This window comes from Cyrtonyx montezumae, unplaced genomic scaffold (genome assembly GCF_038088225.1).
Source record: "Cyrtonyx montezumae isolate F1298 unplaced genomic scaffold, pur_monq_1.0 scaffold_3, whole genome shotgun sequence".
Classification (NCBI taxonomy): Eukaryota; Metazoa; Chordata; class Aves; order Galliformes; family Odontophoridae; genus Cyrtonyx; species Cyrtonyx montezumae.
This window is the reverse complement of record NW_027072034.1, coordinates 28,694,680-28,718,877: the sequence shown is the minus strand read 5'-3', so window position 1 is coordinate 28,718,877 and position 24,198 is coordinate 28,694,680. Positions and strand designations below refer to the sequence as shown.

The following is a 24,198-nucleotide window of genomic DNA, read 5'->3' as shown; positions in this document are numbered from 1 at the left end:
CTCATTTTAAGAAGAATGTCTAAGATGCTTACAGCAAGTCAGTGATGGAAGGACCTGTCTTCTCAGCCTGTTGTGAGGACTAGGTGGCTAACTCAGACCAGGAATGCAGCTTTTCTACAGCTAACCTATAGACGAAGTCATTTTGATGATAATTTACTTCTATGTTTACAAAGGAAGTTTGTGGCAGAACTGGGAAGGAAATTTAAATGTCCATAGTTAGCTCTTCCTCTGCTACCACAACCACTGGCCCACACTCTTTCTCTGAAAAGGGGCCTCTCTAAGGGATATAAGTTAACTGTGAACAGTGATGGGACTTTCAGAGGGATGAAATGGAATTTCAAAGGTTGTTGAGATTGGGGAAAATAAGTCAACCATTTTTGCCTTGCTTTTCATATAATGAAAATTGATAAATCATGAAAAGTGTTTGGTTATCCTTTCGAGTCTTATGATTTGGATGGATATAAAGTAAATCTGAACCAAACTTAGAATTTTAGCCTTTTAAATTCTGATTTTATGCTGCTCTGGGAATAAAATACATTTCTCTGTGTTTCTCCTGTGAGTGAGCTTCAGGGTGTCCATGTTCACAGTTTTTTCATCACGGATTCTGAGTCACTGCTAAATAATCATCTTAGTTTCAGTCAGCAGCTGCTGAGCTTTCCAGTTTTTGTCTGTCTAATACCTGTGATTAGCCATGATTTCTAAGAAAATTCAGTTGGTGCCAGTATGGAAACAAGATGGCCGCAGTCTCAGTAACAATCCATCAAGCAAATGTCTTCATGACCATGGCTGGGCTACTGGGAAACTAGAGTTCCTGGTTTTCTACTGTAAATGTTAGACTAATTGGAAAGGTCTCCAGTGAAGTTTGGCCCCTTCAAACCAGCATTCCTGCAAACATTTATTTGGCAGAGAAACAATCCCTCTCACATTTCATTTACCATCATAAGCTAAGCCATAGAATCCTCAGCAGGATTTCTACCAAACCAGTTGACATTTCCAGACTGCAAGAGCTCTGTGCAGCTCCAAGACACTGAAAGTGTAGCTTCAGTTTCACAGTGGTTTGCCTGAGGAAATTGCTTCAAAGGTGCTTATGGCTTCTGGGGCCACTGATGTCCATGGCATCATTCCAGCCCTGCAGCTCTGCCTGTCACAGTGAGTGGGCTCAGAACAGCAGGTCTGGGCTGTACTAGAGCGATACGTCCATTCAGGTGCTAAAGTACCAAACAAATAAAAAATCATGGAATGTAGCTGGCACACACTAACTTCAGAATGTCACCGTGTTTCATCGGTAAATTAATCATGTGACCTATTTGCAAATTCTCTCCCTTTCTAAAGTTTTTTTATAATGAAAAAACATTCCATCTCATTACATCTAGTTATATATAGACATAGATCTGCCTTCTAGAACAGATAGTAATACCTGGCATCAAAGTTTGGGAAGTTTATAAGTGTCATAGTAGTATGTTGTAATAACTTAAAATTTTAATGCTGTACATTATTTGACTTTGTATAACTTGTTTCCTACATTGTTTCTTTTCTCTTGTACGTAAAAGAGCATTTTTTTATATATATATATAAGAATACCTAGTGTTGGATGCTTTCAAAGTACTCTGATGCTGTAATAAAACCTCTTCTTGATCTTTCCAGTAGTGTAAATGATCAAGTTTCTTATAGTCTCTTTGCTACAAGAAATTTCATTCAAATCCTTCAAAATGAAGAAAATTTTCTTTTTAGGTTGATGGAAAACATATTTATTACTGTCATTTTATTTTCAATTGCTTCTTAGTAGCCATGCCATATGACACATACTTAAAAAGGAAGTACTTTCTTCCTTTCAGTGCCCCAGTTCAGTACCAATGGAATCAGTAAGGCTTTGCATTCTTTCTGTATTGATTTTCAGTAATGCATCAAAAGAATTGGCAAGAAATAAATCTGTTTTAGGCCTCACTTGTTCCACACCATTGTAAACCAAGGCTGTGTCTAATAATATGAAAGGTTGAAAGTGGTTGGCCTCCTTGTTTACTTCACCCTTAGCAGAATGCTAAGCTCCCTGTTTGGATATCAACGTGTTGAAAGTCAAAGGAAGACTGACATTGTCTGAAAAAAAGTGTCAACCAGGCCTACATTAGAGTAACTCTATTTCTGCTGATTTTTCTAGGTATAAAGATTTGGCTGATACAGCAGCAGGAGAGAAGAAGTTGTCTGCCAAGGAGAGATGTCGTCTTGTTCTCCAGCAGTGTAAATTACAAGGCTGGCAGGTTTGTGATCTACAAAGCAATTAAAATATCATTCTTTAAACAAGCTAGCTGAGTCACTTCCATTGTGGCAAGCCACCAGATCCTTTGCAACAGTATATTCTTTTGACATTTAATATATGCTTTGGAGTAGAATCAAGATGATTTTCTGAGTTTTCTAGCAAATGAGTAGCTGTGATCATTGTGTCAAAAAATCAGTGTACTCTTGTGGGAAGAAAAAGAGTTTAGTTAAGCATGTACACTTTATGAATTTGTATCCAGATTTTTAAAGTGTGTCAGGTGAAGGCATTTTAACTCTTGAATAGTTCCTGAATTATAAAAAAAAACCCACAACAACAATATGAAAAAGGAGCAAAACTCTAGGAGATAATTAGAATAGGTGTGCTTGTGGGGGAGAGTTATACTACTGTCACTCAGTGACTAAGAAGCAGATGGGTAAAAGACTAAGCTTGAAGGAGCAAGGTCTGAAAGAGTAACCCACTATTTGAATTTCCAAGCCAAAAGGAGCTATCAAAAACGGAGAGAAATATGGTTATACTTGGGAAGAAAAAAAACTGGGAGAAAATTAAGAAATCCTCTCAATTTAGTATTACAGAAAATATGTCCAGTTAATGTAAACTTTGTTTTGTATAGGTGATGTATAGGAATGCCACGTACCCAGTAGTGACTAAAGTCTGTGTCACATAATCTCTCTCCCTCTCTCAATTATCATTTTTGATTCATTTAACTAATCTTTAAAGTTGAACTTCAAATAACAACCTAAATGAGAAAGCTTATACAATTTTCAGTCTTCATGGGTGATCTCCTCTATGCTTTTAATGCAAAGAACTCTTAAAAAAATAAAAATAAAAAGAGACAGGGTGAAGGAGGGGGAAGAAAGGTAAGGAAAAGAAGAATTAGGAACCCAGGGTGATGTCAGCTAGTAAAGCCAGAGGAAAAAAGTAATCTTACAGTGCATCAGTAAAAATCACCCAAGAGATATGGGTTTACATATATAACCAGTTTATTCAGACACTGTTGCCAGTGGTAACTACTGCAAACAATTTACTGCTGGAATTTAAAATCTGTTTGATGCTAGGGTTCATGAATAAGTCAAAGAATATCTTCCCCAATACCATTATCTGCACTTCCCTGAAGAGCTGTTGCAGATTTGGATTGATAAATCATCTAAAAAAAGATAGCTAAAATATCCACATTGAGAATGATGAAGTTTAGGAGAAAGCAACACACATCTGAAATCAACCACCTGCTTATGTGTCATCATCACAGGACAGTCTTGACAGTAAACTCCACAGAAGGGTTGGGGAGAAGGAAAAATTTGGATTTTATAGCTGGATGGATCTAGACAATACACTGTTTAACCTCCTTGTGATAACCTACCTGACTATCTCATTTTGTGAGAAGTCATATTAACTTGAGGGGGAGGGAAAAGCGATTTGAGAACACTGATTTCAGTGTTCTGAAGTGAGTTCCCAAATATGAGTAAAGGAAATTGATTATTACTATATATATATTTTTTTGTATTTATTACCTGCTAGACAATTTATCTTTCTCACGTAACTTGTGTTTGGAGGGTGTTTCATCAGGCAGCAGAACACCAAAACTCAAAACCTACTCACAGAACAGATTTCTCTTCTTCTAAGTACTGTGGCCTCTTTAAAAACTGAGGGCAAGTGAAGAAGATCAAATACAAGAATCTGATTTGGGTTTATTTTCTACTATTAGTCAAGAATTAGAGCCAACACTATCAGCTGGCCAGGGTTTTGTGCTTGATTTGGCAGCTTCTGTGTTAGAGGGAAGCATTTATTAGAGAAGTGTTGATAGGTTTATGAAATGTTGCTATTACATGGGTAAGCTGAGCTGGAGATAACTAAACGAGGACAATAAAAGAGCTGTTTAATTGAAGCTGACATACAGTGTAGTTTCAACCATGCACTTAACTACTGAAATTATAAAAATGCAGAGCTACTAATGGAAGGCTGCTTTTACATCCTAGTTCTCTGTGCAGCCTAGATGATCTGTTCTTTCCATTTAAATATATACCTGATCATGACAAGCTTAGCTACTTGCTGTGACTTTTAAGCGCAACTGATATACGAGAAAATCAGATTTGTAAATCAAAACAAACCATTCCTGTTCCAGACAGTATGTTTAACCCCTGGAGTAGTCAGCAAGAGTTTTTGCTATTACTGTTTTAAGAGGAGGGAGCAAGATGATATCTAGTAACTTTAGAGTCAAATTGATCGGGAGTGCTGGCTGCTGAATTTTGAGCCGCTCTCCAGAACATCTTAAGGCCTTTATATTAGGAAATTGAAATTATTTGCTCATTTATTGTCATGCAGTGATGTATTGGATAATGAAAATCTACCATCCCAGTACCATGACTATCTTGCAAACATTAACATACTTTGAGAGAAATCTGGAGCACAAGCAATTCTTGGCTGTTTTTACTGACAGAAGGAAACTTTCATTTATTTGGATTATCATTCCTTACACTGTTAAGCTTGCAAATATGAATTCAATAAAAGGGAGTTAGCTTGTAGCTTACTGAGCTTTCTCATCAAAACTTGGAGCTTTACATTTTATTTAGCTAAGGTCAGTGGTCTCCGGTTAACCCTTCAGTTACTTTAGATGGAGCTTGCCAGAATGCAAACAACTTGTGTTTTATATCAATTTAATTTGCTCTCCAAAGGCCAGACTTCACTACAAGTGAATCTCTCAGCCGTTGACTGCTAGGAATACTTGCCTGGTTGAAAGATAGTACTGCTTTAAAACTGAGCTTATCTTTCCAATTTTTAGCCTGTTTGTTGTAATCCACAATGATTTCTTCTTATAAGTAGCCTTGAATTCTGAACACAAGAGATCACTCAGTTTGAAACAGGTGTTAAGTTTGAATGGTATGATCCAAAGATGTAAAATAAGCAGTAGAGGAAGATTGGTTAGAATGTTTTTTATTGAAGCTTCAAATCAGCAGCAGGTAGCTGCATAGAACAGATGTTATCTTAGTTCCAGTCCATGTTTTTACAGCTGCAGACATTGTTAAAGTCATTTCAGGAGCCTCATAAATTGCATGGAAGCTTATTTATTTGTTTGTTACTAATAGCTGTGCTGGAAGTTTTTTGCGTGTTTGTTTTTTGTATTTTTTTTAATTCTCTGCTTTGAGAGTCAGTTTTCTTTGAGGCAGTTTTAAAATTAAGTCCATTCTGAAGATCACATAAAAACGAACAATCCCAGAAGGAGTTGCCAAACTAATGCTAAATGATTAATACACCAGTGTTTATGTTTCACCATACTTCAAATTTTGTGAGCAAAATGACGTCCAGGTAGTACACGATCCCCTTGTATTCTTGGAAATAATTTGGTTACACAAATGGCCACAGAGTGAGTCCGACCTCACCAGTACTACGAAAGCTCTGTCCCAAACCAGCCACCACCTGCAACTATTTTGTGCTACACAGTAAAAGTCCATTGCGTCCCCATGGGCTGATAATAGGATGGATCATTCTGTTTGACCTCAGAACAGCTCTATCTTATTTCCTTTCTCATTCTTTTATCTCATATTTGGGCTCTGAGTCTGTTTTTCTTGTTCTAAGTTGATTTTCTCTATTTGTATCCCTCCTGATTATTTTCTCTTGTTTTCTTCTTGTTTTGCTATAGATATTTCACCTGGTGTTTATTTCATTTTTGCCTGAATTTAGTTTTCCAGCCTCACACCTCAGGGTTCAGCTTCTCTGCCACTGCTGTCTGTATTGCCTGCTGCCAGTTTTTTTCAGTTCACACATGGAGACACATCCATCTTCTTTCTTTCAGTGCTATGTCTGTTTCTAGAATTTAGAAATAATAGAATCTTAGGTTCATAACATCCTTTGCTGTAAAGGAAGGACATGGTTTTCTCCACTAACTATTCCCTATGTGTATCTCATGCTTACCATTAATTTCCTTTCCCGTTATGCAGTTCTTTTCAACTGCTCACCAGCGTGAAGACCTATGAAGTCTTCATGTTTTGTTTTTTTTTTAAATAGGACTGTCCATTTTTCTGCCCTTTCCCAAAGAGCTGAATGACAGTTTTTCTCCCCGAAGTTCTAAATCCAGGCAAGCACTTGCATGAGTACCTAACGTTGCATCCATGAATACTGGACTACTCATATTTAAAGAGCTATGCCTAACTATGGATTTATTCATCATGTGCAGGGTCAGTAGTCTGCCAGAAACAAAGGAAGGCTCTTAAAATGTGTAAATGAAAGCTAACAAATAAAGCAGAGAGAGTAAGCCTTTAAAAATAATACTTCAGTCCTTGTTAAAGATCTGTGCCATGTAAATGTGTTTGTCGTTGTAATATTTTTGCAGACATATACGCTGCAGAAAGACACATTTTACAATAGTTTTAAGACTTTTTTTTCCTACATTTCATTAATGCACTGTGAAAATGTGTGTCATTGTGTAAAATATCATTAGATTATAGTTCTCAGTCTTTTGTAGGTAGCTATTTTGAAAGTACTGCCAGAAACACACAGCACTCCCACAAATTGCCTTTTTTAAACTAAAGAACAGCTTTACAGATTCCCTTGACACCTATTAAGTATGAGCTAATACTGCCTCCATGCCACCTACACACCATCTCAGCATCCATTCCTAGTTTTGAATGTCTGTTCTTCTACATCCTACACCTTTTCTTTACAAAAAAAAGAAAAAAAGAAAGAAAGAAAAGAAAAGAAAGAAAGAACATCCTTTCTCCCTCCTCCCAGGAAAAAAATAAAAAATAAAAAAATTTGGAGGCCTGTAGCAGTAATTGAAGCTTTGGTAGTCATCAGTGACAATTTTTATGATCTTTAAAAAATGTGTCACTTTGAAAAATAACATTTAAAACCCTAATGCTTTCCTAATTAAAATAACTATGACTGTAATTCACAGATGGTTTACTTTTGCAGGAATCTGAATGACATTAAAATTTCAGACGCAGATGAGAGCACTTTTTAGCCCAGAAAGTATTTAAAAGTGATTTCCTTTAGGCAAGAAGATTTTAACCTTTGTTCTCATAGGTAAGCAGGAAACAGTTTATGGTCAGAGAAGACACAAACTGTACTGATAGGAAACTGGAAGAGGGGAGATTTAGATTAGACGTTAGGTGAAAGTTATTTACTCAGAGGGCATTGAGGCAGTGGCACAGTCTGTTCAGAGAAGCTGTGGTGCCCCATCCCTGGAAGGGCTCAGGCCCTGGTTGGATGGAGCCCTGGGCAGCCTGAGCTGGTGGGGGGAAGCCCTGCCTATGGCACGAGGTTGGGGCTGTGAGGCCCTTTCCAACCCAAGGAATTTTGTGATTTTTTGGTGCTACTGCTTTCATTGAACTTCAGGACTATGCAGAAGGTGGGGAGATGAGCTTGCTCTTGGTCAGCTTCAGAAAGTGTCAGATTTAGTTCAACAGGGAGCAACTAATTTCTCTGACAAAGTGAACAGAACCCAGTATCTTACAGTAGTGTCTTCTGCACGTACTTCTGTCTAGATCTCTGCTCCCAGTGGACTTAGCATACGATGTAAAAGCTGCAGATAGCTTTCATCTGAATGTAAAAATTGTTATTGACTGTACTTCTGTACTTTATTCACCCACAAATTGTAGCAGGCTTCTACTAATGAAGTTCTTAGTATAAGGGGTACCACAGTGGCTGCATTTCTGTGGTGTGGAATGGGAGAAAAAAGCTCTAGCTCTTTGAATGTCCCCTAACTGGCTTTGTGAGTCTGTGGAGCCAGATGGTGAACACTTGAAGCTACACTGACCATAAGCTCAAGCAGTTGTCTTGTCTGATTTTGTGTCTGAATACTGCAAAATAAATTACAACTTAGTGTTTAGCTAAGTTACTCACTTGATGTGATCCGTGTGTTAATTATGAGACTAATTGAAAATGCAGTTAGTTTTGCTGTAAGTATTGCTATTTATCACAGCTTTTGTAAAGTTTCAAAATATAACTTTTTGTCTCCTCCAACTGATTTTTCTAACCCTTCTACTGTCCAGGTGCCATAATATCTTGTCTAATGAAGAGGTATATTGTAGACTTCCATGAAGAAGGAAGGGAGAAACAGAAAGCATTCTAGGGAATTGAGGAAAAGAGGCAGAAATAAGATGTTGATTGAGCATAGGCTTGAGACAAAAAGGTGAAAAAAGGCTTCAAAGTGGTGTAGAGGGTTTGTGTAGAGAACAAGTGGGGTAAAAAGAGGAAATGTAATCAGAGTAGAAGAATATAATTTAATGAAATTTCTGTATCCAGGCATTGGTTTTCCAAGAGCTACTGAGATACAAATGCTAATTATAAAAAGTGCATGATAATTTTATTACAGTTAACCATATGAATAATAATTCAGTCATTCTTACAGAACAATTCTGGATATAAGGTGATGTTTGCAAGGAAATGAAAGCTTTATTAGCCAAAGCTAGTAGTAAGGATAGTTCAGTATGTTATTTGAAAAGATGAAAAGATGAATAGAATAAAGTAGGGCTGTTTTTATTTATTTATTTATTTTTAATGTGCGTCTATTATAGAATTTGCAGCTTTGTGACAGAATGGATGTAGTGGGAGGAGTTGAGATGATGTTCTGGTATTGTGGAAGTAAACTGGGGATTCAAAAATGGAGAGAGGAGAGGAGAGGAGAGGAGAGGAGAGGAGAGGAGAGGAGAGGAGAGGAGAGGAGAGGAGAGGAGAGGAGAGGAGAGGAGAGGAGAGGAGAGGAGAGGAGAGGAGAGGAGAGGAGAGGAGAGGAGAGGAGAGGAGAGGAGAGGAGAGGAGAGGAGAGGAGAGGAGAGGAGAGGAGAGGAGAGGAGAGGAGAGGAGAGGAGAGGAGAGGAGAGGAGAGGAGAGGAGAGGAGAGGAGAGGAGAGGAGAGGAGAGGAGAGGAGAGGAGAGGAGAGGAGAGGAGAGGAGGAGATTGGCATGGTTTGCTACAAAAAAAAAAGCACTAAAAATTGCTTGTTCATTACATGGAGTTGTATGTCTGAAAGATAAGCAAATTTAAAGTGAAGAAAGTGGCTGACTACTTTTTCTTCAAGAAGATGTAGAGATGAAAAATTCCTAAGGAAATGTAGCAAGCTCTGGTAATGAAGGAGGCTCCAGATGATGGATGAAGAAGGAATTTGGAGTGCTAAGATGCAGGCAAGGAGAGAATGCTAAAAGCACAGGAAAAAAAGTGAAAACTTCTGTCTGAAATCCACAGTCAGGAAAGTGAAGATGAGACCATGTCTATGAGAGCAGAGTGTGAAAGCCTGATAAGAACTCAGTGAAATTACTTAAGGTGGATATGACATTATAAAATTATAAGGCATCACTCAAAAGAGTCTTAAGAGTTTTAAGTAAACATAATGGCACCATTTTACTAGGTAGCCTTGATTGTTAGAAACAGGGCTCTCGGATGAAGGCAATTTTGTTCTGGAATAGTAACTTCAATTCGTGAAGTAGAAGGATTACTCCAGAATAGATGGTCTGAATAGAGGAGTTATTCTGGAATAGCAAAGTTATATACCAGAATTTCTGTAGCTGCACAGTTTTCTTAAATAGGTGTTCCATGCATTTTACAGCATGCAAAGAAAGTCTATTCCCTATTTATCAGTTTCTCAAATGGTGAGACAAGTAATATGCTTTTGTAGCACTTTGCCTTCACATACTTTGCAGTAACAAAAAAAGGCTTATTTTATTGGGAAAAGAGATACGAACATTTAAAAAAAATTAGAATTCTAATTTTGCCATTTCAGTGCATCTGATTTTAACCAAAAAGCTAATGGCTCACATAGTCTGTCCACTTAAACTTCAGAATTAGAGATTCTTAACATCTGATGCAAAGTAGTTTTTCTCTTAGAGATTCCCTAATCTGAGGGATGAAAAGGTGCCCCAGCCACTTCTGAACTTCGCTAATGGAGATTAGCCATGGTAAATATATCCTGACTTTCAGTAGTTTATCTCTCCCAGTGCAGTATATCTGACAACAGTGACTGGATTAAAAGCAGTTATTTGAAAAGGTGTGCAAGTCTCCCTGCCAACAGCTGTCTCCAGTAGCCGTACTGAAGGAACAAAAGTGCAGTAGGGTGGTGCGATGAAGAGAATGATCTTGTGAGCTATGTACAAGCAGGAGTTTGAATATATCTCTGCAATTTCAACCAGACTGATATTAATTGGTCAGTAGTCATATAAAATTAATAGCTAGACAAAACCTATAATCTTCAGTGGCTGGCTACCTGGTACTGATCTTTTTATTTCTGAGGACTGAAGCAAGGATTCTTGTACAGAATTCCTAAGAAAAACGGTAGAAGGAAACTCATTATTTATCTGTTACCTTTTTGAAGCCATCTATTAGAAAGAAATGCTTTTGAAGATTATACAGAAAAGGATTGTTTCATCATGTTCAGAATAAATTTCCTTTTGCTGTAACAAGTTGTTGTTTTTTTGTTGTTGTTGTTGTTTTCTGTAAGAGGGGAAGAGCATCTGCTGATGCTGTGTTTATTTAGACCCTCTAAGAACTGGATGAATTAAACCAAACTGCTTAGCACCAGAGTAAGCTCATGCACACAATTAGTATGCAGGAGAACAATTTTCACGAATGTATCTCTGACTGCTCAGCTTTGTTTCTAAGAGGACACTGGTGGAACAGCTTCAGCATGCAGCTCTGGGAACTAGGATTTGTAGTTTTATGAGACACTAGGAATCATTCTCAGTAATGGCAGTGAGTTTCTGCCAACTTGGGCTGAATCCTTCCTGATCCATGGATGGCAACCACCTGTTACTCTTTTCTTCTACCTGTGAACTTAGAGCTTCTCACCTTTTTCCTCGCTCACATCCCCATGTTTTATAAAAGCTAAACCTTATTTTCTGTTAAATTGTCTAACAATTTATTTTTTAATTAATTTTATAATATTTTAAAATATTTTATAATTTGTTATTGTAATTACATTCAGAATGCTTTATTTTCCAACCTGTGTTTACCTTGATTGTAGTATTTGTTCTGGATTGTTCTGGACCTGAAGGTGGAACGTGTGTCTGACAGCTTGCTTATCCTTTCCAAATACATCTTTATTCAACCAAGTGATGTTACCTCTCATACAACTATTGGCATTGTGCTAGTCTAATATTGCAGATCTTATCTCAGCCCTCAGCAGGATTGTACATGTACTGTTGTTATCTTCTTGTCATTATTTTGGCCTTTTTTGTTGGTGGTGAAGGTTTCCCCGCTGTTTGTATTCTAGATAGGAGTCCGAAAAGTGTTTCTTAAGTACTGGCAAGCTGACCATCTCAACGATTTGTGCCTTCAGCTTCAGAAGAAAATTATAACCTGCCAAAAAGGTAACAACTACAGAACAAGTATTCCTGAGCTGTCACTTTGTACACTGACAAGAAACATACTGCATAACAAAAAAAAAAAAAACCTTCTTTTTTTTTTTTCCTTGAATACTTGCTGTATTTTATTTATTTCCCTATGGGCGTATTTCCAACTAACTCCTTATACAGATTTTTTTGAAATGATACAAACATTAGTAACATTTGCACTTTCTGACTATGAAACATAATTTTACAGAAAACTGTTGACTGTAATTAAAACTAATGTGAGCTTGAGTATTTCATTTTTCAAGTATGTTCATAGATTTTTAAAGGCATTAGTATCACCTCTTAACATTGTGTCACAAGTCAAATAGGGTAACAAGGATACAAAATACCTTCCTGTACAAATATATTATGAATACCAACCTAATAATTTTATATGTTTAGTTGTCTTCTCCCCTTCTGTTGCAGTTTTTGTAGTATAAATTGCTTTTTCATATAATTTTTAGGTATTTCTTTTTCTTCTCTGTTTTTGTTTTTATTAAGATCACACTGGTCTATTTGGCACATTTTTAATGGAGTTGCTATCCACTGTCTCTTGATTTCCTGTTACTACTGTTCCATTTCCTATCAGAAACTCAAGTATCTACTTTCTTAAAACAATGCATTATTTATCTAATTAACTGTTCTCTTCAGTGTTTCCCATTAACACATTTTTTAAGGAAATCAAGGGAAAAAAAAAGATTTATCTTGTAGTTTTGTGTGTCAGATTTTATAGGCTTTGTCTTTCTCGCCTTCCCTCTCCCAATAAGAATAAGAACTACCGATGGGAATTTTTCCTCCTATTGAGTCATTGAGAATATTGTTTTGTACCTGTTGGGAAATACACCATTCGTAAAGTCTTACATTACAGTTGAAATAGATTAAGAATTAACTTCAGTACATTGTATACACAGTGTTTGAAACTTTATTCACTGAAGCCAGATTCATGGAATTTTAATTATTCTGATACTTGTCCTTAGATGAACTGTAAAGAATTAGGTATTTTTATGTCCAGAGGATGCTAACCTGAATTGTTCTAATCTCCATAAGTGAGAATTACTGTAGATCTGCATAAATGAGGACCGAGTTCAGAGCTCGGTCTTAGAATCTGTACAATACTTGTTGATTCTGATCACTAAAAATCCAGGAAATGTCAGTTTTCATTTCACAGCAATTTTTGAACTTATTAAATAGTTATTGGTTTTTTTTGTTTGTTTGTTTGTTTGTTTGTGGTTTTGTTGTTCTTGTTGTTCTTGTTTGGTTTATTTCTGTGTTGAACTGAAGACAGAACCCTTCAAATGGAGAAACAATTTTTGTTTGAATTTTTTCATACTTGTGAGCAGTGTATTCTGATAGGGTTCTATGTACCATTCTATTACCTTCTCAACAGCAACATTATAAATTCATACTCAGTAATGTGTATATCCCTTGTGAATTCTCATAAAAGTGTCAACAAAAGCTGTGCTGTTAATTTCCTTTTTGACTCAGTTGGGTAAGTGCATTAATGTTTCAGGTTTTAAGAAGTCAAATTTTATTCTAGGAGGTAGCTCTGGAGATTGACATAACTGGCTATGATTGTAAAAAAAAAAAGTAAACTTTCAAAATTATCCATTGTAGATAGCTCCAAAGTATATGAACATTATTTTTTCCAAACCCAGTGAATTCTGGATGATAGCAGTATTAATACCCAAAAATTTCTCTTTCTTATATTGTGTCAGCCAGGTACAGAGCATCTCTGAAAAGTAAAAACAAAATCTTATGTTAAATATGTGATGATATAGGAGTTGACAGAAAATGCCTTTCATTGTTCTCAGTTTGTCCATTTATTTCATTCAGCATCAACTTACATTCATAGAAGGCTAGTTGTATCATCCTCTGTTTACTTTTTTCTTTTAGATTAATTGTATTTGACTATCATTTAATTTTATTCAGAAGCGCTTCTATGACTGACTTTGAATTACATTGTTAAAAAGCCCCTATACATGGTAGCATTTCTATATTACAACCTTAATATTTTCATTAGCATCTCTGAAACTCAAATCGATATCCTATACAGGCTCCTTCCTGTTTACTTATCAAGAAATTTGAGTTGACTGAAATGAGCATAAACATAATAAGGAATCATGAAATTTGACCTGTTTTGTTGTGTGGTTACCCATAAATTGAGCTACTGAAAATCAGCAATATTTCAAGTACCAAGAAAATAATTTTAAAACTTGTTCTTCCTGAGAGGTACACAGCAGTTATTGTAGACCTGGAAAGAAACATCATCTTGGGGAGCTTAAAAAAACAAACACACAGACAAAACACCTTTATTTAGCATAGCTCTTCCTCCCAAGCCAGGACGTGTGCCCAGGAATACTAACATCACTAGTTCCACGTAGAGTGATTGATTTGGTGCTGGATTCATCATGGCCCCAGAAGTCTCTGTCCCCTGTGTTTCTGATCAGCTGGGTACTTCTGAAAATTCAGAGAATAAGGAGGTATTTAGGTTCACTAGACACTGTTGTACTGTGTATACATGCTTGGGAAGGTAACACAGAAAGCACAAGATTACACAAGGAACACAAAAACAGAAGGCTGACAAGGAGTGTAAGAAAATAGGCCTAATAGATACTTAAGGCTGATTCAACATAGATGAAAGTTTTAAGCTGAAAAAGGGAAATGATGCGACAGAAGTGTTTCAGAAATGTGCATTGATTGTTTCTGCTGAAAGAAAATTAGTAAAAAAAAAAAAAGGTGTCAGTAAAAGATCTTTTATTTGTTTTGGGATTTTTTTTCCCCGTTTTTTTTTGTTTTGGTTTGGTTTGGTTTTTTTTTTGGTACACAATATTTTTTGGTCAAAAATACTTGAATATAATCAGATACAGTCTTCTAATTCTACCAAATTCAGTGCAATTATCATTTACTTAGTGTTTTATTTTGAAACAAATGATCTTTTGACCTTTCATTTTTAAGTATATGCTTCTGCATCAGATATCCATGTTTCTAGCTGTAATGGAGACAAAAATAACTTTCTGCAAAATTAACCATTTTGAGTTATGGTAGCTTAAATTTGTAAAGAAATTTGCTGTCATCCTTTGTTTTAAGCACTGGAAGTGGAAAACCAGACACATCCACTTTTGTATGTTGTATACAACGTACATTTCATTCATTCTTTGTATAAGTTGTTGACTCAACTTGATTTACTTATGTTTACAGCAGAACACGCAGTAAATTCGTTATTCACTAATTAATTAGTTGTCTTTCATTAGTCCATTATTTTTTCTTCTGTTACGGTAGTTGTGAGAGGATTTCTAGCTCGCCAGCGTGTGCTACGGAAGATGAGCATCAAACAGCAAGAGATGACCTCAGTCAAAGGCTTTTTGCAGACTGTTGAAGATATGGGGCTGAAAACATATGATGCCTTGGTCATTCAGAATGCTTCTGACATTGCTCGGGAAAATGACCGGATTCGCAATGAGATGAATGCTGCTTACCACAGGGAAAAGCTAGAGGCTAGAAATAGACCAGAAGAAGTCAACAAAAGGTAAGATAATGTGGCTTTGAGAAAGTATACTCTGTGCTGGATATCAAGGAATTAAAGCATTTCTTCCATTTTATGATTTCCTTCCACACTTTTAAAGACACATAAATGACTTGAGCATAACTTGAAAATTGCAAGAGCATTTTCAAGTATGTATTCAACCCAGATCAGTGCTAGACACCATTGCTCTTTGGGAAAGGTAATCAAGTCCAGAAACATAAGGGCACCCGTAATATCATATTCAGGGTGGACTGAGCTTTATGCAAATTTATTAAAGCCTCTGAAGCTTTTATTTTTTACAGAAATTTTTAATTTGTAGAAAAATAGATTACCGTTGAACTTTCAACAGAGCAACCAAACAAAAGCAAAACTCATCTAACTGAAAATTGTGGGGAAATTGCCAAAATAATGAAAAGTGGCCAAGAAGGCATTAAAATACAACAAAGTGCAGCCCAAGAAATCCTGATTATACAATGAACTACATAGATTGTAAAGAGGATTCTTTCCTCTTATTTAAAAATAGATGAAAGATTTTTTGTTTAGCTCCCATCAGAGTTTTCAGAAGCACCTGTTTCACAAATCCAGCGAATGGTTGGAGAGCTTTTCCCCAGTAATGGAGTCACAGATCTTTTTCTCTCAGATACCTGAATTGGCAAAGGTAGCATTTGCAGTTAATAACAGGTATGTATCAAAAGCAGGAAAGCTTCTAGTAGCTTGCTGGACATACAAATATTTACTTTTCCATAGAAACTTAATTCTCATCTGGAACAACTGCCTTTGCTTTCATTGTTTTTGTCAGTGACTTTATTGAAGTGAAAATGGCAGTGCATCTGCTTAATTAGCTTCAAATATCCCAGTGATTACATATTGGAGGAAATGCTTTTGTTGGAAAGACTGTAATTAAACATTACAGTGAAAACAAATTATCCACTGAGCACCACACTTTCATCTTTAGCTGTGTCATTTACTACATGGGCAGCTGGCTATATCCTGTGCATGAGTTCCAGCCCTGCTGGTGATCTTCCATGTAGAAATACAACTTGAAAAAAAAAAAAAGTGCTTGGCAGTTTGTAAAATCGTGTTATGGACATCTATCTAATATGCTGACACTCCAAGCTGAAAAGTTTTCAATGTTTTATTTTTAGAGGAGTAAAATGTTTGAAGAATTTCTGTTAAAAATCGGTTTGTTGGGAGCAGCTGAGAAACATCATTTCTCTATGCATACTGAAATAGCAAAAAAAAAAAAAAAAAAAGAGAATAAGTAAAAGTCCAAAACTGTGATTGAAGTAACTACACATAATGTCATAATTAATATCTTAAAAGGGATAGCTATCAAGTAAACCTCCACAGGAGGATATGTAAATATCTGTGTGGAATTGTTCAGGCAGCCAATGTAGCTGGTTAAAAGGGTCATTAATATTTTAAAGATTTGCATTATCTAAATAGAATTTATTGTTGTCTTTTCAGAAAATAGTGATAAAGGCTCAGCATTTGCTGCCTCAGTAACTTTCCATTAAAATGGATTTCCCAGAAATTATCATTCAGATTGGAAACGCGGCTTTTGATTGTGTGCAACAATCAAAGTGTGAACAATTCATTCACGGAGCGTCTGATCCACAATGTGAAACTGCTTAAGGAAAGCTGCATCTGTGTGAAAAGCAAGCCAGTGTCCCAATTTATCATGAAACAGGAAATGGAGGAAAGCTAGCAGCTTGATCTGGATTTGTTTGTCAGGAGATTACTACACACATCCCCTCCGCACAGCAGGGGAGGCAGGAGGCTGTTTACCAAAAAGCTGCTGTTATGTTTGCATGAACAGGTTCATTGTTACCACTTGAATAATGCATCTGGGCCGCTCCTCCGTGTTTTTTCAGAGCTGAAGACAAGGGTGGGAAGCTCCCTGAGGACGGCTTTGCTGGCCACCGAGCTCCGAAGCACTTCCACTCCAGCTCCGTGCCCGTCCCCATGGCGGTGGACGGCTTGGTACATTCTGCGGCCGGGTCGTCCATCAGGTCCCCATCCCTGCACTCAGTGTTCAGCATGGAAGACGGTGGCAGCCTGCCGTCACCACGGAAACAGCCTCCTCCCAAACCCAAGCGGGACCCCAACACACGGCTGAGCGCTTCCTATGAGGCCGTCAGTGCTTGCTTGTCGGCGGCTTCTAAGGAGGCCGCTAATGAAGGTCAGGCAGAAAGGGGGAAAGCGTCACAAAAGTTATTCTAGGTTATTGATTTATTCCCTCCGCTTTGATCCTTTGAAACATGGTCAAGCGCCTTTGAAAAGCCCCGCCTCCCTGAAATAGTTCAGTGGCAGTAAATAAAGGTAGTCAATTTATCATTTGCTCCAAATCAGCAAATAACTGCTCATGTGTTCTAATGGCCTCGTTTGTCAACAACCTGAGCCTGTTTGTTGAATTCCCTCTGGAGACAAATGATCTTTGTCAGCTCCAGCTATTCTACCCCACTGACCATTTTTTTTTCACCTTTTAAACTGTTAGAATATCTTGCGTTGCTAATACAGAATGCCAGATTCTTGAATTACACCAAGTTAAACATTCTCTTATTTTTTCTCTGTGTTCACAGGAATAATTTGTGCATTCAGTGGTTTTTGTTTGTGCCATACCTTGCTTATGGTGATTTTTTTTGTTTGGAATGAAAGTGCTATGAAAGTCCCAGAAGAGTTGCAGTGTGTTACTGTGCATTAAGTCCAGTTTTGACTGCAGCTTTTCTGTCCTCCTACACATTTGAAACATATGACTGGAAGATGAAGAGAGGGTAGACATTCTGCTTTTCCTTGATAAGCCTGGCTTGTCCTGATTTGTGTAAAGTATCCTCTAAGCCTATCAAGGAAGATTCTTCAGGCTGGTTTTAAAGCTACGTGTAACCATTCTCTATGCCTGCACACTTGCTGCAGAGCTTTGCAGCTCCCTCTCTCTCAAAAAATAATTACTCATGCCCAGTTTACTAGATGCAGGTCCATTTTCCTAACCTCTGCCTTGCTTATTCAAACTCCCTGTAAGATGAGGTGATCTCTCGTGTGTGTCCAGTACAGTAGATGATGGAACTGTGCATTGTTTTAGGCTTTCTGTGCACAGCATTGGAAGAAATCATTGATTTAGCAAAAAAAAAAACTCTAGCAGAGTTTTTTGAAAGAATGACAATTAAGATATGTTTGTGTGGTCTTAGCAGTAATGCTTATGCGCTCGCAAAACAATTGGGCCAGTTTCCCTGCTGTGCTCATTTTCCAAGTATTATGTATTTCCCAAGTCTTTGTTTGAAACCGGCTCTGATTTACACCATTTAAATTTTATCTTAAAAGACTAATCACCTATTGATGATTGGTATCTATTATCTCCGCTCCATCTGTGCCTGGAGGCTGTGAGAAGACATTTTGTTTTGTTAACTGCATACTCGGTTGAGGAATTGCCCCTAGGCTATGTGGTTCCCTACATTTAAAAATTATTTCCACACCAGCAATACAAAAGAAGCAGAGATAGGGATAAAATCTGCCTATAGTTAAGAGTTTTATATACTGCATAAAAGTCAGATATTTCAGTTACTGATGATAACGTGCGTATCAGAAACTCTATGCTGAAGCTCCTAGTTAAAAGCACACCCTTGTGTTTTCTTCCCTGGGGCAAAAGGAATAGCAAGCACATATTTCCATGTATTACAGACCTTGCAGTGAGTGTTTGGATTCCAGGAAGTATCTCCTTGTGTGATAGTTTTCGTGACAGTAGAGGCTACCAAAGCAGATTGTCTACCCAGGCAACAAAAGCTTGTGGTTTGGAATGCTGAAAGTTCTGCATTTTATTCACTGAAATATGTATACTTTTGACTGAGTTCCTTTGTACATAACTGCTTTTAAAATTTTATGTGCAAGATTTGAAAGCTTAAGTACTAGACCTGTGTAAGAAAAAACTAATTTCAGTCTGTTAATAACACACGCCTTTTTCACTTTCCTAGTTCTCACCCGTCCAAGGCCACACAGTGATGACTACAGTACCATGAAAAAAATACCCCCGAGAAAACCAAAACGAAGTCCCAATACAAAGCTCAGTGGCTCTTACGAAGAAATACCTGGCCAAAAGCCTGGAGATGTGAAACAGGCAAACACAGTAGCCAAACCAGGTAGCTATGACACTGCGGCAGTACAGAGAGCAGCTTCTGCTGATGTGCCACAACATGGCACATTGAGTCTCTATATGTCACAGGAAGAGGAAGAAAATGAGCCTGTCTATATTGAAATGGTAGGGAATGCAATGAAACACAGTTCTACTGAAGCAGAAAGCCCAGAGCAAGGAGAGTCTGTATACGAAGAAATGAAGTATTTTCTCCCAGAAGAAGGAAGCAACAGTAATGGAATAATTCCAATAGCAACTGGATCTCCTCCTCTGGTGTTTGAAAGCAAAAAAAATGTTCGTGTTGAAGATGGAACAATGGATGGAAACAGTCAAGCAGCTTTTAACTACAAAGACTCGTGTGACATTCCAGCCCCTTTCCCTAATTTGCTCCCTCACAGGCCACCACTTCTGGTATTTCCTCCAACTCCTGTCACATGTTCACCTGCTTCTGATGAATCACCTCTAACTCCACTAGAAGTTAAAAAGCTTCCTGTCCTAGAAACTAACCTAAAATACCCTGTGCAGTCAGAAGGCTCAAGTCCATTATCACCACAGTACTCTAAAAGCCAAAAAGGAGAGAGTGAAAGACCAGCATCTCCAGGCTTGGCTGTGTTCAGTGTTTCCAGCAAAGTGACTCCACCTTCAACACCTCCTCCTCCTCTTCCACCACCTCCTCCTCCTGTACCACCTCCTATTTCCTATCGGGCTTCCACACATTTTGCATTTCCTCCAGAGCCTTGTGCTAGTTTTCTGATTAATACAGGGAAAACAGGTACAAACTCAGATCTATCAAAAGTACCTCAGAGACCAAACCCTGCTCAGCTTGGATGTTCACCTTCTCCATTCTCCAAACTGCCTTACTCCCCAAAGGTGGCAAGAGCAGAACACAGAAAACTGAACTCTAATTCATCATCATTTCCATATAGCCCTACAAACTCAAGGTCATTGACCAGTCCCCTTGATGAGTTAGCAAGCTTGTTCAACTCAGGACGGAGTGTGTTACGGAAATCTGCAGCAGGACGTAAGATCAGGGAGCCAGAAGGTAAGACTTCTGCACCAGAACAATTTTACTTTAAAAAGTGACAGAGTAGGTAAAAAAAACAAAAGAAAACTGTTCTTTTTTTTTTTTAACAGATTATTGTAGTTGTAAGAAATGCATGGAATTTGTTGCATATGAAAAATGTCGGCCTTCAGGTTTTCTCTGAGATATCAGTTTTTCTTTTACCAAAACACTGGTTTGACACAAAATTAAATTGATAGTTTATAACATTCCAATATTGTCTCGACACAATAAGCACAGATGTTACATATCATGTGAAAATGAGTTTATGATATCAATCCAAAGACCTCAACAGCAAAAGGAGGATTAAGGAGAATCTCTGTCCTTTATAGGATGTCAGGATAAATGTGATGAAAGGTGAAGATAAGGCTCAGTCTCCTGATTTGGAAAACAGTGACAGTGACAGGGAGTGAGACAGAAGCTCCTGTAATCTGACTGGAAACTCTACGTGAGGTTTTACATCATTTGAGTTTAAATGACTATGGGATCAGATGGAATTAATCCAGGGGTGTTGTAGGAGCTGGCAGTAGTGCTCACTTAGTCACTATCAATAATTTACCATCAGTCCTGGCTAACCAGGGAGTTCCCAGTTGGCTGGAGGTTGCTGAATATGTGCCCAGTCTATAAGAAGGGCAGGAAGGAGGATCTACAGAATTACAGACCTGTCAGTCTGACCAGGGTACTAAGGAATCTTATGGAGCAGATCATCTCGAATGTTATCACATGGCACATGTAGGACAATCAAGTGATCAGAAACAGCTGATATGCGTTTATAAAAGAAAGTCCATCCTGACTAACCTCCTCTATGACAGACTGACCTGCTTAGTAGATAAGATACAGGCTGTGTTTGTTATATACTCTACCACTTCCTGAAGGGGGGTTGTGGTGAGGAGGGGGTGGGCCTCTTCTCCCTGATAAATAACGACAGGACGAGAGGGAATGGCCACAAGTTACGCCGGGGAAGATTTAGATTAGACCTGAGGAAACATTTTTTCTCTGAAAGAGTGGTCAGGCACTGGAATGGCCTGCCTAGGGAGGTGGTTGAGGCACCATCCCTAGCGCTGTTCAAGAAGCGTTTAGATGAGGTGCTAAAGGATTTAATTTAGTAGTTGGGTAGAGATAGTGATAGGAGGATGGTTGGACTAGATGATCTTATAGGTCCTTTCCAACCTTATGAACTTATGAACTTATACCTGGATTTTTGTAGTGTTTGACACCGTTTCCCACATTGTTCTCTTGGAGAGACAGACAGACTCTCATGACTTGGACAGGTGTATGGCTCACAGGGTGAAAAACTAGTTGAAAGGCTGGTATCAGATAGTTGCATTCTTCAGGGCTCAGTATTGGAGTCAGCGTTCTTTAAAATTTTTGTCGGTGATCTGGATGAGGGGATCAAGTGCAACCTCAGTAAGTTTGCAGACCACTGTCAAATTAAGTAGGACTGCTGATCTGCCTGAAGATAGGAAGGCTTAGCAGAGGGATCTAGATAGGCTAGAATGATGGGCTGGATCTAATCACATGACATTCAACAGTACAGTCACTAATCTGTTTTCACCATCAGCAAAGCTGTGTCAGATTGTGCCCTTGTGCACAATCCCATGCACAGTGGTGAGGTAGGCTTGGGGAAAAGTGGTTGGCGTGTTTCCCAGCAGAAAAGGACGTCAGAGTGCTGGTCAATAGCTGTCTGAATGTAAGCCAGCAGCATGTCTTGGTGGCCAGGAAGGCCATTGGCATCCTTCCCTGCATCAGAAATAATGTGGCCAGCAGAATGATAAAAGTGATTGTCCCCCTGGGGAGACCACACCTTGAATATTGTGTTCAGATTTGGACCTCTCACTGCAAGAATGATACTGAGTTGCTTGAGCGTGTTCAGAGAAAAGCATCAAAGCTGGTGAAAGGACTAGAAAATGAGACTGACTGGGGAGTGGCTGCAGGAACTGAGGACTTCTAGTCTGAAAATGGGGAGGCTGAAGGGTGACCTCGTTAATCTCTACAAGTATCAGAAAGGAGGCTGTAATGAGGACTCTGTCAGTCTCGTTTCCTAAGTGGCAAGTAATGTGATGCAAGGAAATGGTCTCAAGTTGCTCCAGAGGAGGATAAGAATGGATTTCAGGAAAAATTTCTTCACAGAGGGGGTGGTCTAGCATAAGAATGGGCCTCTCAGGGAAATGACAGAGTCTCCATCCGTGGAGGTGTTTTAATAGACGTGAATGTGGAACTACATGCTGTGTTTTTTAGTGGCTGAGAAGGACATGCTGACAGTTGGGCTTGATGATCTTGAAAGGTTTTTCTAACCTAAATATTTCTATGATTCCATGGTTCTGTTGACAAAGATCTCGAATAATTGAGTTTCTACAAGTTTCATGAAAATCAATGGCTATATTGATTCAAGGCATTTATACTGGTAATAAGGCTCTTACCAGCCACCATTGCAACCATGGTGGGTCTAAGTCCTCCAGACCTTGAAAAAATTGTGGTCGGACCTTGCAAGTTCCTAGATACTGAATTCTATCAGCCATAAGATTTTAAATGGGACCCTATCATTTCTCAACCTCAAGAAAATGCTTTGTTATTCTGAGTGTCAGGATTGATGAAATTTGAAAGTTGTTGCACTAGTTTTGCTTGCTTTGGCAAAGTAAACCGGTAACATTCAATACCTATTAATACATGGCAATTTTTTTGTTTTGCTTTTAAGCTGGAGCTCTGCTATTAATATATACTTAGTACATTTTAATCTGTTAGGAAATAACTATCAATTTCAAAGTCATCCCTTTGGTTGTATCTTTTTAAGGCTGTCTGAGTGTATCTAGTGAGGAAGCATGGTAAGCTTACTCTAATATAATGTCAGAAAATTGACTTTTACCCTTAAAAATGTTTATTTGAGTTTGAGGATTTCTACAGTCAATTTTCAAGTAAATATGACCATGATAGAGCTCAGCTTGGCTCTCCTGAATGTTGAAGATAGTGCGTTAACACAGTCTGCCATATAAAAACTTTAAATTTACCTTTCACAAGGAAAATGTTGTACTTCTAAATATTTCATCAAGGCAACAAGAACTATGGAAGATCAAAGTTCAAGAAAGATACAGAATGAAAGACCGAATCAATATTTTATGAACTAGAAAGCTATATAATACTGTAAAATACTAAGTGCAGTTACATATGAGTAGTTCAGCAGGGAGCAGATAGATCAAAAGTGATATATAGGTGATGATATGGTCAGTACTTTTGACTTTTTCTTGTACTTCAAAGGCTCAGGTGGAATAGTCTTCTATTTAACCTCTGATACAATTAATTAAATGGAAAGTAGAATGGACTCAGTTATGTAAAACTAGAAGTTGTCCTTGTTTTACCTTCTGATTTTTTATCATCTCTTGCATAATGCATATTAAGTTCCTGGAAGACTGCCCCCTTTCTTCAGTTCATTTTGTTATTTGTAGTATTTTATTATAAGAGAAGATGTGATAAAAATAAAAACAAAATTGAACTTCATGACAATTAAGACATGACCTAGAGCAGCATTCTTTAATGTACAGTTTACTTTACTTAAGTTATAACCAAACAACAACCTTCACTCAAAACAGAAGGTGAAAGTGTGGGCCATTTTAGAGTCGAGGAAGGTTAGCTATGGGAATCAATGAGTCTCTATACAGAACCATCAACCTTGGAGATAAAAGCCTCTTTGCCAATAAAAGTGTAATACAGACAGATCTCCCAGTGTGCCTTCCTCTTACCTGGAGGAGTAATTTCAAGGCTTGAGAACACTGATATCCTTTTGGCTCCTGACCTCTTTTTGGGAAATGATCATCCTTAATTCCAGTAGAATGGATTTGTGGTTTTCTGATGGACTGCTGTCTTATTGTGAACTGAACTGAGATCACCCTTCTTTCATGTATGCAACA

General features: G+C 37.9%; 1 protein-coding gene across 1 annotated transcript in view; it reads left to right on the top strand.

The window, feature by feature from the left end:
- The window catches only part of MYO16 (myosin XVI), a 257,006-nt gene that overhangs the window by 192,040 nt on the left and 40,768 nt on the right, over nt 1–24,198 (top strand). The window contains exons 27-31 of the mRNA XM_065741050.1: nt 2,156–2,255; nt 11,473–11,569; nt 14,870–15,116; nt 16,988–17,295; nt 19,079–20,278. Coding sequence (XP_065597122.1) covers nt 2,156–2,255; nt 11,473–11,569; nt 14,870–15,116; nt 16,988–17,295; nt 19,079–20,278 — 1,952 coding nt within the window. The remainder of the gene's footprint in view (nt 1–2,155; nt 2,256–11,472; nt 11,570–14,869; nt 15,117–16,987; nt 17,296–19,078; nt 20,279–24,198) is intronic.